Below are 14,697 nucleotides of genomic sequence, written 5' to 3' on the forward strand. Positions count from 1 at the left end.
CTTGTGTAAAGATAAAAAGCAGTCCAAGATGATTATACAACTCACCACCTAGACTGATGGAAAGGCCTATCAGAGTTCAAAGAAAGCATCTGCTTGCTGGCCTAAGTAACATTTTTTTTTTTATTTAAACCACTACGTACTAGCCCCAGTCACTCGAGCCAGCATGCTGGGAAAAACGGTTCTCTTTCAAGTGAAACTGGCAACGGAGTTGTAGAAGCCTGTACAAGAAAAAGTAGACATACACCAAAGGGTGTGCACATTCCTAGGAAGGAAGTGAAAAGAAGAAAAGAAAACAGTCTACATAAAGGACATAGCCTCAATATGAAGGAACTGAAAAATACAGATGGAAAAAGCAGTAGTGGTAGTAAGTAGGGAAAGCGATATATTATTTAATGTTTAATGCTGATTAATTTTAATGCAATATTAAATAGTCCTACAGATTCCTGGGAGTATTTTGACACTCCTTTTCTCCACAACAGTTGAAAGAAATACAAGTCATGATAAAAGTGTAATTCAACTGCAGTCCATTAAACTCTATTTAGAAAGAATTAGAGCATTCTTCCTCTTTGTCGTGGTTTAACCCCAGTCAGAAGCCAAGCACCACGCAGCCGCTCCCTTGCTCCCCGTCTCCCTCCCCCTGCTCCTGGTGGGATGGGGAGGAGAATCGGGAAAGAAGGCAGAACTCGTGGGTTGAGATAAGAACAGTTTAATAACTAAAGTAAAATATAATACTAACAATAGTAATAATGAAATATAATAATACTAACACTACTACTACTAATAGTAATGAAAAGGAATATAACAAAAAAAAGGGGCGACACACACACACACGAAAAAAACCCAGTGATGCACAATGCAATTGCTCACCACCCACTGATCGATGCCAGAGCCGCGATCCGCACCTCCCGGCCAACTCCCCCCAGTTTATATACTGGGCATGACGTTCCAAGGTATGGAATACCCCTTTGGCTAGTTCAGGTCAGCTGCCCCGGCTCTGCTCCCTCCCAGCTTCTTGCACACCTGCTTGCTGGCAGAGCATGGGAAACTGAAAAGTCCTTGGCTTAAGATAAGCGCTACTTAGCAACAACTAAAACATCAGCGTGTTATCAACATCATTCTCACACTAAATCCAAAACACAGCACTGTACCAGCTACTAAGAAGAAATTAACTCTGTCCCAGCCGAAACCAGGACACTCTTATTGGAAAAAAAATCATTACTCCTGCTTCGTTCCAACTTTACCTCAAAATTATATGACAAAGTTTTACAAAGATAAGAAACTACCTATATCCTACCCGCCCATCTACTGTTGCCTGGGGTGGGGAAATCCTAAACCAGCAGCTAAGGCACAGAATGGTTACTGCAATAAAATATATAGCAGTGTCCAAAACAAAGCACAACTGGTGCCTGCATCAATGCACTGTGAGGTTAGATAGCAAAAGAGAACAGAAAAATTAAAGGGATGCTGTCAAAGTGTTTAGGATTTAAAATTACCTGTTCTGACAGTCATCTTGTTTGGACCACTTCATTCTTGAGATGCCAGAAAGGTATGGATTATTTTAGTTTAAAATCAAACATTTTTGCAGTTCCTTACTCTATACAGGGTGGGAGGGAACAAGATTAAAAAATTGGTTTTATTTCTTAGATAGCAGTGGACATACATATCTTAAAATTTATTTCTGAAATCCTTAAGGGTTCAGTATTTTTACAATTAGTTTAACAAACTGACAGCCTCTAAAATAAACACATATACATGTGTGTACCTATTTATAAATTTAAAATATAAATATATGCACACCATTATATTAAAAATATAGTGACAATATGATTACGTTCAATCATATTTGTAAAGAACCTTCGCATTCATTTTTATTGACAGTGTAAAGTAGACAAACTTTAAAAAAAAAAGTAAGCATTTGGAAAAGGTGCTAAGAGCACCAATAATGGCTACCTGTTTAATTACGTATAGAGGAATACATCATAAAATGATTTTCAAGTTCTGTCCGTTATTCAATTTTTAAGATATTTTTAGTTTTAGAATTCATATTTAAAGTATCTTTTAAAACCAGTTTAAAATGTGATTTTCACTGAGCTTGGAGACAACTGAAAAAACCCGTAAAAAAATGTAGATCATCACTGCTATAAAGCACCACTACAATCCGAACCAATCTGGAAATTCTTACGACTTTTATTTAATTTTGACTTCAACAACTAGCCACTAGTAGATGACAACTATTCAAGCTAAGCAACACAACACCTTTTAAGTATTATTCATTACAAAGCAAGTACTCAGAGGTTTTCCAGTAAAACGTTCTCTTCCCTTTCAAACTTTTTCATGAACAGGAACACCGAAGAGTAAAAACCTCCTCAGACAAGGGGCATACAGGGTTGAAGAATGCCCAGAATGAAAATTCATAGCTAGCCTTCCTTCTTCTCAACAGAATGTAAAACAGTAAACTGCCTCCAGGGAATGAAGGAGGATTCAATTTTCCATTTAGGATAGAAAAAAGGAACTCAGTAGCTTTGTGGCTACCTGTTCTGTAACATCACTCTACCATTCTTTGGTTAAGAAGAGATGAAAGGGTCAGTTCTGTAGGACTGGAGAAAGTTGGGCAACACTGTAAAAGTCATATGAACTTCTTCATGTGATTGTATAATCAAATAAGGACTTGTTTACACAGGTGATATTTCAGTTATACAAACCTTTATTCCTCTGTAGGCTCCATCATTTTATCACATAGAAAAAAATTGAATGACCATAAACATGGAAAGCCTCAGTTAAATCTCTGAAGTACTGTAACTCAGCATAACACACAAATGACTGAGAGCACATGACAAGGCAAGATTCCTTTGGAAATGGAGAAAGCAAGAGGAGAAGATACTTTCTATGAAAAAACTTGGCAAGTATGAAGCAGAAATGCATTGAGACTTGAGAGCTCATGACTCACACCATGGACTTACAAGATACTAGCAACCTTTATGAATCCACAGGAGGGTGATAAGAGTCCTACAAATGTTTTATAGTCAATAATTTACCTTCCCAAGACATTGTCATTGAATCAGCTAGCGAGATTATGAGATAGTATTAGAAGAGCCTTTCCTATAGCTTAATACTACTACATGTGTACTCTCTCCCACCTCAGCTCATTAGGTTTGTGCTGGTAATCTTCCATGCTCTTAAAATGAAGGAAGTATCCTCCTTTGAACTCCTCAGCTGTCAGGACAGCACTTAGTGTTGGAAATTTGGTACAATTTTATAACCTGTTGAACTGTGACTTTTGTGTACAAATATTTGAATATGAAAGCATATTCACCCTCCCCCACACCTAAATTAGGTCAAAAAATCAAGTTTTCTGTATCACAGAGAAAGTAATTATATCTAACCACAGCAGCCTGCCCATTTGCAATCTTCATTACTGTTTGTACTTTCAGTGGTTTAGGAAGAAAGAGGTGTAAGATCATTGCAGATAACGTCTTCGATTTGTTTCTGAGAAACTTCACATATTCCTTAGGTGAAAGCCATTAGAACACACTAAATTTGTGCCATACCTGAGAGCTTCTTAACTCACTTCAGAGGTAAAGGAACCATAGCCTATTGCCTTGATTCTCTTTCAAACAAAATATCCTTCAGTTTTTCAGTTGGATTTGGATGCAGTCAGCTTCCAGCATAACCCAAAACTCACTAGGAAAACCTAAATCTAGGGTCCACAACAAGCCAGTTCTTTTCTAAAAAAAATCCTGATAAATAAAGCTGGAGGCTTCTCAAGGTGTGAGCAGTGATTGATCCTTACTGCCAGTACTAAATGCAGGCTTAGTTTTGTGCTGAAAGACCACACCAGGATGTTTTTAACTAACATGCAAATATGCATCACCTGCAACTCAAAATCAGTCTAGGTTAAGAGGCCTTCTTAGTAGTTCATTATACTGTTAAAAGCACACTAAAATTAGAGGTGTAACTTACTAATGTACTTCAAATCACCTCTCTACGTTATTCTCCTTCCAACTCATAGTAAACCAGATATGATCTTCTATGTACAGCCTAGCCCTTTGATTAATGATTGACTGCCCCAACCAAAAAACCCCAATCAAATAGAGACTTTATCTGTAACGTAAGTCAATCAAAAGGTGTATGTTTACTGAATTACATGACCACACTGGACAAAAGCACAGCATAAGTTGTGTGTCTACATGAAGACCATCTTTGCCTAAAAATCAGGTCAAATTCTGCCCTGGAAGCATGCTCTCTGATAAAACACTAATGTGCTTTTTAATAATAAACCACTGGATGTTTTGTATGTATAGCAAGTCAGAAGAAATATCAGTTTTGAGATAAGCTACTAAATTGTATTTTCAAAGTGTATTTTTAGTATATTTAGCTACATACTATATTTATATATCTAATTATAAATATAGTACATTTTATATATTTATATCTTTAAAGTATATTTATTGTATGTCAGTGTCTGTTTTGCTGGCATGGGCTTTTTGAAGGTTGGTGGGTTTTTTTTTTTCATTTTGGGACAGCAGGCATGATTCAAAATTTACTTCCCACATGTTTAGGAAGTTTTAACTAATATTCTCAGACCTGGGTCTGAGAAATTTGACTAGAGTATGTTATTAGCTGGCACAGCTACATACTTAATGGAAACCACTGAAAAACCTTCAGCTGATTTAACAAGGATGTTTTAAATCTTTAAATAAAAGTGGGCCTTCAAAGCAAATTCCTACTTAATGTTAATCACATGTTATTTATTTATATACAAGTCAAATGACAAAACTCAAAACTATTCTTAAACGCAAGGCTTCTTTATTTCATTTAGCAAAATAAACATTTGTTGAAGTTAACTTACCATCCAACACCAAGGTAAAAGTAGATTTGTCGTGTTGAAAACTACAAATGTAGACTTTTTTTTAACTTTCATTTTACTGAAACTAAAAAGTAGCTTCTCATCCAAAACTCAACAGCCTACAAAATCTTTCGTCTTAACCCCTTGAAAGAAGGCACTGTGAGATTAATTGCATAATATTAGTTAAAGACAGCCTTCAAATATATTTCCTTAATGCCTCCCTACACAGAAACAACTACCTTCTTCAACCCCATAGAGGTCTCCTGGAGGTTCTAGGGGAAAGGATAGAAATCGGTCCATTCCAGGCTCTCTGCTGGAGGAGTAAAAGACGCAGTATCAGAGAACTTGCCAGTGGTGGCCCAGCTGATGGCAGATAAAGCCTTTCAAGTAAAAGTCTGCAAAACAGGAAGCTTTGCAGATTTCTGAAAGATTTCCACATGGTCCTTGTGTACTTGATCAAAACTGTGTGTTCCTTCAGGTTTCTATAGGAGGTATGAGAACAACCTTGTTTTCCTCTGTAGGAGGATGAAATTAAATTTGTTCTATGAGCTGATCTGCGAGTATATGGGACTGTGACTAATATAATCTGTTTGCACTCATTCAAGACCCTAATGAGAAGGCACCCAGAGGAAGCTATGTGTACATTTCATTCCTCAACAAAGTCAAATATCCTTTGCTAATGTGACATTCTTTCCCACGGTATTAAACCAACCATTTTAGTTGGGGTGAAAAGATTCATTTCTAGTTCTCCTTCCCCCACAAGACGACCTGAACTGTCACTTCTTGTTCCACAGATACTCAATTTATAGTACAGCACATACGTGAAACTATGTTCTTGGGTGCACTGAGCCTCCATCCTCAGGCGACACAGTTTATACTCTCCTTGTGCAGTAACCAACTTTTTTCCCACTTGGAAATGCCCCCCTGCTCCCTCAAACATGGTCTGCTTGCACAATTTTTGGAGACTAAGGAATGCTTTTCAATAGCCCTCATCACTGTTTGAACCCATCTGGGCAGCAAAAAATATATATAAGTTTCTCTCTGTGGGCGTTGCAAAGAGCTGGCTGTTTTGAAGTTCTGGATTTACAGCTTTCCAAATTCTCCCCTCCACTCACATATCTCTTTTATAGATTTACCTTTCTGTGGATTAACTATGTTATTCCTTTGTCTAAGGAGATCCTTGTGCTGTGGAGAGCATGATAGAACTCTTCTTTAAAAATAATTATTCTAGTTCTAAAAAATGTACGAACTGTTTTTATGAAAGCATGAAGGTACACGATGATCAACCATAGCATATGGGAATAGTCAAAAAAAGCTGTACAAAGTAGGGAAAAGAAGGAAGAAAAAGGAGAACTATAAAAGTTGTGTTAAATATGTTTACTATGCCAATAGTTTCTAGGTCAAAGAAGAACTGATTTCTTAGTAGTAGCATCTCACCTTTCAGCTCAGCTATGTGAGACTGAAAATATACCTTCAGTTGATACAGGTTTGTTGGTTTTTTTTAAATTAAAACCAAAGCAGCAGAGTTTTTAAAGCAAAACCAGTTTCTGAACAGGATAAATTAACAGAACAACTGTTGATATGTTCAACTCACAAATACAAAAGAAGAACAGATATTCTAAAGATAATGTCTGTTAAGAAATAAAATAAACATACTTATTCCAACCCAATATTTCTAGATCTCTGACAAGACAGGAGTAGTATTCTGGCGGCCGTGGTATATGCAGGTCTTGTGTATTCTTTAAAGCAATTTCCTGTTTAAAAGAACATTAAAAACATCATTAAGAGAGATTTCAATATTTTTGCATCTATTTAGTCATGTGGTTTTTGCAATTCATTCAAAAATATTAAGCTTATGTAAAATTAACTGTACACTGCATTTGTTTTGTTATAGCCTGCAGCTAAAGCAGACAAAGAAGCTGTTTGGTAAATTACTTCAGATACTGGTAATGAAAACATCTGCAATTTAAAAAAACCCCACAGATGTTGACAACATAGTCTTCAGATGCAAATATCAAATGTGCCTCTTTTCCAGCTAATAAATTTGAAGTCAAGCATCTTGACTGAAAGAACATTTCAAAAGAAAGTTCTATTAAGCCCACAGCTGTCTCCTGGGCTCCACAGCCAGAAAAGACAACACATATATGAAATCCCCCATATTATTTTTAAGTAGCGATATACAACTTTATATAGCAATTAAAAAAAAAATCAAAAAGTCAATTTCTCAGTTTTAACATCATAGGATCCCAAAGAGTAAGTTTTGGTACAGACATTCATCAAGTATGTCGTAATGCCTCAAGAAGAAATTTTTATCAAAAAGGTAACGCTACGTTACAGAGAAAAACAAAAAAACCATATGTTCCACATTCGTGTTGTGCTACTTGTTCTTTAAAAGTGTACTTAAGTTAAAATTATGCTTGCAGGACAAATAAATAAATGAAATTTATAATAAAATTATTAATAATTTAAAATAAAAGAAATTTAAATAAAAGAAATAATAAATAGAATTAATAATAAGATCAGTATAACAATCATTTCTGCCCAGTTCTCCCACAGTGTTTTCTGTTGTTTTTACTATCGGCACTGAGGATCACTATTTTACTATTTTGAATGAATTATACTTTCATTGCATTCTCATTTTCTGAGTGCTTGTGTATCCAGGCAAATAGATTGGAATAACTATTGTGAAATATTCCAAAATAGCCACATGTAGACATTCTTATTCAGTCCTATCCAAGCGCCTTTGCCTGGTTTAGTGTAATCCAGTTTGGCAGGTATTGAACCAATACTGACGAAAGGCATTCCCGGCATAGAGCAGTAGTGTAATACCAGGAGGGTATTTTTGTTGCTGTTTTGAAGAATACTTACTGTGTTTTATTTCTAAATTACATAGGTTGTATGCAAGTATTCTTTGCCAAGAATGCTCATAGAATAATGTTTTACTAACAGACAAGAAATTGTCAGTTTCATGTTGTTAACTAAAGACTTTGCTACTCTTCAATCCCAGATTAGAAAAACTTTAAAAAAAAAAACAGAACAAAACAAAACAAAACAGCAGTCTCTGAATTATAAAAAAAAGTTTTCTGCATTTATTGGTCAAGTTGTCACACAGGTGAAAGCACCTTCAGAAATCCACTGACTGTGTAATCCTTTGTATGATTATAAGGCGCCTTTACCATCTGGACAATACCAGGAATTCCAAGAAAATCATTGTAAAGAGGATGGCTCTATACTGAGATCCCTTGCTGGGATTTTAATTTTTCTGTAACACTCCTATTTCCAAAGAGTATAGTCACTTAAAATCCTAAAAGGTATTTATACAAATATTACATTAACAGCATACATACAAAATCAGCTCTTCTTAAAAAAAAAAAACAACTGTAAATCCATCTATCAAACAGTAAACTGTAAAAAACTGAAAGTGAAAACCAAAGCTATAAGAACTTCCCATCTCCCACATATATATTCTGTCACTTACCAAAATAGTTTTCAGCTCCACCATAAAACTGACAAGATCTGGACAGCTGTGCAACCTCTGGAGGGAACACAGTATCAGTTCATTTTCTTCAACTCGTAACTTTTAGGGGTAAACAATTTCAGTCTAACTATTTTCCTAGTATTGTCAAACCAACTAACATAAAAAACCTCAACCGTATACCATGTTTAAATACTTCAATTACAGAACAAATCTCCCAGAGTACAGGAAACTTTACTGAAAATTAACCATCACCTTCATCACATCATGTCACATTACACATCCACATAGTTTATGAAGACTTTACACTTTATGTATTTATGAAGACATTTATGAAGACTTTAGTCTTCACCAATGAGAACAGAAGCTTTAGAATCACTCAAAAATGTTTCCATTTGTATTCCATTTACATTCCAAAATGTAACCATTTCCTTTAGGCACTCTCCAGACCCCTCTGCTTTTAGATGCTGTACATGATTAAGGAACCCTGTCTATGTTCAGACGTGGTACACATTTACACTTCCGTTTCCTCAGCTCTGTATCTTTGTAGAACAAGGGTTGTGAATTGGGAGTAACCAAAGGGGTGCACAGTCCACGAGATACAGTGTCTCAACTAGCACATGTGGCAAAGATGCCTTCTTAGAAACAAAATATTCTTCCTGACTGCAGGGTTGTTGTATCCTTCCTCCAAAGTTTCTTCTGGATAGGGACGTTTAACTTAGATTCCTTGACTGTCTACAACACAGAATGAGCTAGATCTATCAATAATTAATGTGAATTCTCTTCTTTGCATTAGGAACAGTTTGTAAAAAATAAATATACAAAAAAGGAAAAAACAAAATCTGTTTCTAATTGAGAGATTAAAGAAAAATTTCCAGTAAAATGTCAGCAGCCATTCATTAAAAATTGTTCTATCTTCAAAAAAATAAAGCTTGAATAAAAATAAATATTTACTAAGTTCTATCCATCTCTCTTTAGATTGACCTGCAAATCCTCAAGCATTTCAAAATAAATCTTGGCTATACAATGCGAGTTCTTTAACACTTTTAGAGTAGGTGAGTATAAGCTTTTCAGAATTATTATAAACATACATTTAACAGAAATGGTTTTAAAAGTTGTATACCTGCTTTAAAATATGCCGATATCCATGCAGTATCTTCTTTAGGTGCCAGCTACACTCTATCCTAGACAAATAGTATTTTGTATAAATTTTAAATTCATAGTACATGATTTTTAGAAGAGATCAGAAAGTCCGCTACACAACAACATAAAAGTTTTTCTTCAAAAACACAAAGGAAGTAAACAATACTTCAAAATTTCTTTGAGCTTCATATTCAAAGTTATTTAAAACTTTCAAATGTCACTATCCCAAAGCCCATTAAAAATTAAGCATTTACCCACGAAAGCCTGTTCTTTGCCGAAAACAACAACATAATTCTTGCAAGCTAATATGACTTCATAAAATATACCAATATTTAAAAACGATATCCTGAAAATGTCAAAGTTACCTATAATGCAGTTTTAAGTATCCAACCTAGAATGTAATAAAGCTATTGAATACCACATCTGTTCACAGTTCAGAGCAGGCTGGCCTAGGCAGAAGTATGGAATACAACGTTAAAGACTAATCCATGTATGTGTGCATACACACAATAAGCACACACCCCTCCATATTACTATGATAAACACTCACAGTAATAAGAACAGAGCTTTTAAAGAAAAGTTGGGTAATGCAAATTAATATGTATTAAGAGGAAAGAGAAAATTAAGTTAAAAAAGCTATGCTAACCATCAAGTGCATAATTGCTTAAATTTACAACTTTGCGCTGAATTTTCTGTTTCCCAAATGGTGACATATAAATAATCTGATTTAAATGAACATTTTTTCCAAGTACCTTGATTTACATATAAATACAACCAATTAATTACAACAGGTTTCAAAGTTAATTAACAACAAAATATTTTGATATAGGCAATGTTTATTGTCAGCGTTTATTAACACTGATGCTGTACAATTTTGTTTCAAGGGTAAGTTGAAACCAGTAAGACTTAATTACCAACACTGATATTGGAAAAAAGAATAATTCATATGCATATCCATCATTGCTTTTATCAAAATAAACTTTTGTTACATACACTTACAAATTGCTTTCATAAAACTATCTTACCTTGCATTTTTCAGTTGAAAATCCATTGGTAACAGTATCCTGACATGGAAGTCTCTACCCTTGAAAATAAACATTTAGTTAATAGGAAGGTCAGCAAAGAAAAACACCAGACACTTGTGGGAAGTATTCCCCATAAGATCAGCTACTAAGAAAGAAAGTTTGTCTTATCTAACTTTCAGGAATATTATTCAGAATTTCTTTATTTAGGAAAAAAAGCAGCATGAGTGACAGGTAGAAATAATGCTGATTTTAATTCTGAAGTTGAAATACTCTTGATCTCTAACTCACAGTATTCAGTAAAAACTCTTCAGTGCATCACGTTTCATAAAGCAAAAATAACACCTTTCAGAAGAAAAATAAACATTATCCAAATCTGGACAAAAACATGAAATACAATTTAATCCAAGTCATGCTGAAGTACATGAAAGTCTGTCTTCAACTCAAGTAAAAGTCAAAACAGACTCTTATCATAAAAGAACTACACTAAAAAGGAACTTGGGCACTGATCCACAACACGTTTCAGCAAGGTTTTAGAAACTGTAAACAAAACCAGTCCCAAGTACCTGAATGTAATTTTTTTTCCTGTTAGCGCAATCCATATGGGGCAGTTCCTAAATGCTACCTACTTGTATTTTCAGTAATTGTCCCTATTTGTGATGCTCCTTCTACTTTCTTATGGGATGGTCAAAATAAAACCGAAACAAAGAAGGTGTGCAAGCAGGTTTAACTCCTCCCTGAAGCAAAGAGGGCAGTTAACTCACCTCAAAACTTTTATTCCAGACTCTGTTCCAGCTCAGCATACCTTGAATAATGTCTGCATATTCTGAGATTTCTTCAGCAGGAAGGTAATAACAAAACCAGATTTCCTCCTGTGATTAGATGACTGATACAGTGGATGCTTTATCTCAATTTCAGAAAGGCTTTGAATACTGTTTCCCATAACATCCTCATAGACAAACTGAAGAAGGATGAACGAGATAAGCTGGCAGTGAGGTAGACTGAAAACTTGCAGAACCACTGGGCTCAGAGGGTTGTGATCAGCAGGACAAAGTCCAGGGGGAGGCCCCTGACTAATGGTGCACACCAGGGGTCAGTCCTAGGGCTGACATCATTTGACCTTCACTAGTGACCTGGATGATGGGACAGGATGCATCCTCACTCAGCAAGTTGGCAGAGGATACAAAACTGAGGGGAGTGGTTGATACACCGTGTGATTGTGCCACCATTCAGAGGGACCTCAACAGGCTGAGGAAATGGGCTCACAGGAAACTCATGAACTTAAAAAAGTGCAAAGTCTTGCACTGGGAGAGGATTCACCCCATGCACCAGCACACGCTGGTGGCTGACCAGCTAGAGAGCAACTCTGCAGAAAAGGACCTGGCGGTCCTTGTGGACATGAAGTTGACCCTGAGCCAACAATGCACCCCTTGCAGCAAAGGTGGCCAACAGCCTCATGTGCTGGATTAGGTAGAGCATTTCCAACAGGTCAAGGGGGGTGATCCTTCCCCTCTGGTCAGCACTGGTGAGGCACACCTGGAGTGCTGGGTCTCCAGTACGAGGCAGACACAGACATACTGGAGTTAGTCCAGTGAAGAGCTATGAAGGTGATTAAGAGCTTGAAACATCTCTCATATGAGGAGAGACTGAGGGAGCTGGGACTAGTTAGCCTGGAAAAAAGAAGGCTCAGGTGCAATCTTGCCAGTGTGTACAAATACCTGATGGAGGAGGACTAAAGAAGGTGTAGCCAGACTCTGAGTGACAAACACTAATAGGATGAGGGGCAATGTGTACAAGTTGAAATACAGGAAATTTCACCTAAATGCAATGAAAAAAACTCTGTAACAGGGAGGGTGATCAAACGCTGGAACAGGCTGACCAAGAGCTTGCGCAGTCTCTGTGCTTGGAGATATTCAAAACCCAACTGGACATGGTCTTGAGCGACCTGCTCCAGCTGACCCTGCTAGAGGGCCTCCAGAGGTTCCTTTCAACCTCAGTGTTTCTGTGATGCTCACAAGCAAAACCAAGATACCTGTTTCAGAGCTGAATATAGCCCATTGGAAGCAACTGGTGTGCCAATCTCCTCCAAAGCTGATGTTTACTGTACGCTTAAATTAAGCGCATTACCTCAGACTTTGCTATGTTATGGCCTTAGCCCTAATCAAAAAATCACATCTGAGAACAGACGTTCACACTCGCATCTTAACCTCCCCATTAACTCCAGGATGCATTCTAAGACACAGAGCATTTCAAAAGTTGCAGCTGTTAGAGTAATGCAAATATGAACACAGGCTTACAAATGTCTTGTGAAAGTTGAATATGAGAGTCACCAAAAATCTTCCTGAATTTTGACTGCAAAACTACATTTTTGAAAATGGAAGTGTGACACAGCCCATGTCTTTTGACTTTTACTTATTTTTATAGGAAGAAAATCCCACACTATTTCTAAATGAAAACACACCTGTTAAAAGCTGTTTCTGTGGTCTGCATGCACGTGCATGTGTGATATTTTAATGAGCCACGGCTGTAGCATCACTGCATAGTGCCTCTGATGGCAAAGTTAGTTTAAGAGCATCCACTCTCAACTTGTCTTAGGTGCTGTTCTTCTCCCTGCGCTGCAATTTACCAAATCCTCAGAAAGATGAAGCTGCTACTTAAGCTGAAACCTCACAAACACAAGTGAAAAGAAAATACCCACAATTTGCTTCAACCTTTACCCTAGGCCAAGAGTGCAGGCACATTGAATCTGCCCCAAGAAAACATTTGCCAGCACAACAAATCCAGCCCACAAGCCATCAGCGAGACCGCGCCGCCAAAAGAAGAGCCATTCCGCGTGCACAAATAGTGCAAACCCGCGGGACAGCGACGCGGGCGCCTCTCCACAGCACCCTTACGGCACACGGCAGGGAACCGGGCGCAGGAAGGCACCGCCAACCGAGGTGCCTCGCTACACTCCCCCGGCATTTCCTGCTTCACAAACCCGGCGGCTCCCGGCTCGGCCGGGAAGCTGCCGGCCCCAGCAAGGGGCGAGGCGGGAAGCGCTCCCACCTCACACAGACCCGGTCACGGGGCTGCCCGCGAGCGCAGGCCTTAGGGGGAGTGGGGCGCGGGGGGGGGGGGGAAGGAGGCTGACGAGGAGTAACGGCCGTCGGCCAAGCGGCGCGCGGGCCCCGGTACCTGCGCGGTGACGAAACCCTCGTAGGCCGTCCCCTCCCGGTTCTGAGGCACCAGCAGCGGGCACTGGCGGAGCAAGGCCCCCGAGCCCGCCATACCGCGTCGCTGCTTCCCGCCCACCCAGCACGGCCGTTCGAATCCGACGCGCCGCCGGGTGAGGCCCCGGCCCCGCCCCCGCCGGCAGCCGGCGCACGCGCCTGAGGGGAAGGGAGGGGCGCGCAGCGCGGCCGTTAGGGCGGGCGCGTGCCGACCGTTAGCTGAGGGGTGGTGCCGGCCGTTGGGGCGGGCGCGTGCCGACCGTTACCTGAGGCGGGCAGTCCTGTGGAGATTCTCGCGGCGAGGAGCAGCTTCTAGAACTCTGAGGAGCACCGCTTCCCGGGGGCCGATCTGCGGACCAGCCCCAGAGTTTCCTCACGCTTTAGCACGTCCTGAGGGCACAAGCGCCCTCGACCGTCGAGCAAGGCTCTTAATACGCAGCCGGCTGTGGCAAGCAGATTGCGGTGCCACCCAACCCAACCCAAGGCAAGGCAAGGCAAGGGGTTACTTCTGGCTCGATTCATATGTTGCTCTTCTGGGAATCATGCAGTGTTTCCTGCCACAACATATTTAGGGTGATAAGCTGGGGTAAAAACCTTCCTCACTTTTCTGGGTGGGCTGCCACTAGGACCTGACAGTCACTGTGTTTGGGAAAGCCTGAGGAAAGAGCCTTAAACAAAATTTTTGGGGTTTATTATGTATGTTTCAGGAGGCCTTAAAACTTTGCGTATCACTAAGGCTAAGCATCACGCAAAACACAGTGAGAGACAGTTTCTGCCTAAATAGACATGTTTGAGAAAGAAAAACCAGTTTTACAAAGGGATAGGTGACTTACCAAAGCCACGTATTGCAGAACTAGTGACTGAATCTTGAGAATCCCTGAGGCTGCTTCCCTTGGGAACAAATGCAAATGCAATCTGATTAGCATGCAATATATTACTGAAGTTTGTGGAAGGTCATGTATTTATAGGCCAGCTGATAAGGCCTCCACTGTTGGATAT

The 14,697-nt window shown here is 38.9% G+C and overlaps 1 protein-coding gene across 3 annotated transcripts in view; it reads right to left on the minus strand.

Moving 5' to 3' along the window:
- The window catches only part of FANCL (FA complementation group L), a 32,199-nt gene extending 18,443 nt beyond the window's left edge, over positions 1-13,756 (minus strand). For all 3 annotated transcript variants that reach the window (XM_050893366.1, XM_050893367.1, XM_050893368.1), the window contains exons 1-5: positions 13,664-13,756; positions 10,490-10,548; positions 9,445-9,505; positions 8,325-8,381; positions 6,503-6,600 (exon numbers count right to left, since the gene is read on the minus strand). In XM_050893366.1, coding sequence (XP_050749323.1) covers positions 6,503-6,600; positions 8,325-8,381; positions 9,445-9,505; positions 10,490-10,548; positions 13,664-13,756 — 368 coding nt within the window. The remainder of the gene's footprint in view (positions 1-6,502; positions 6,601-8,324; positions 8,382-9,444; positions 9,506-10,489; positions 10,549-13,663) is intronic.
- Between the last annotated feature and the right edge of the window lie 941 nt (positions 13,757-14,697).

This window comes from Gymnogyps californianus, chromosome 3 (assembly GCF_018139145.2).
Source record: "Gymnogyps californianus isolate 813 chromosome 3, ASM1813914v2, whole genome shotgun sequence".
Lineage (NCBI taxonomy): Eukaryota > Metazoa > Chordata > Aves > Accipitriformes > Cathartidae > Gymnogyps > Gymnogyps californianus.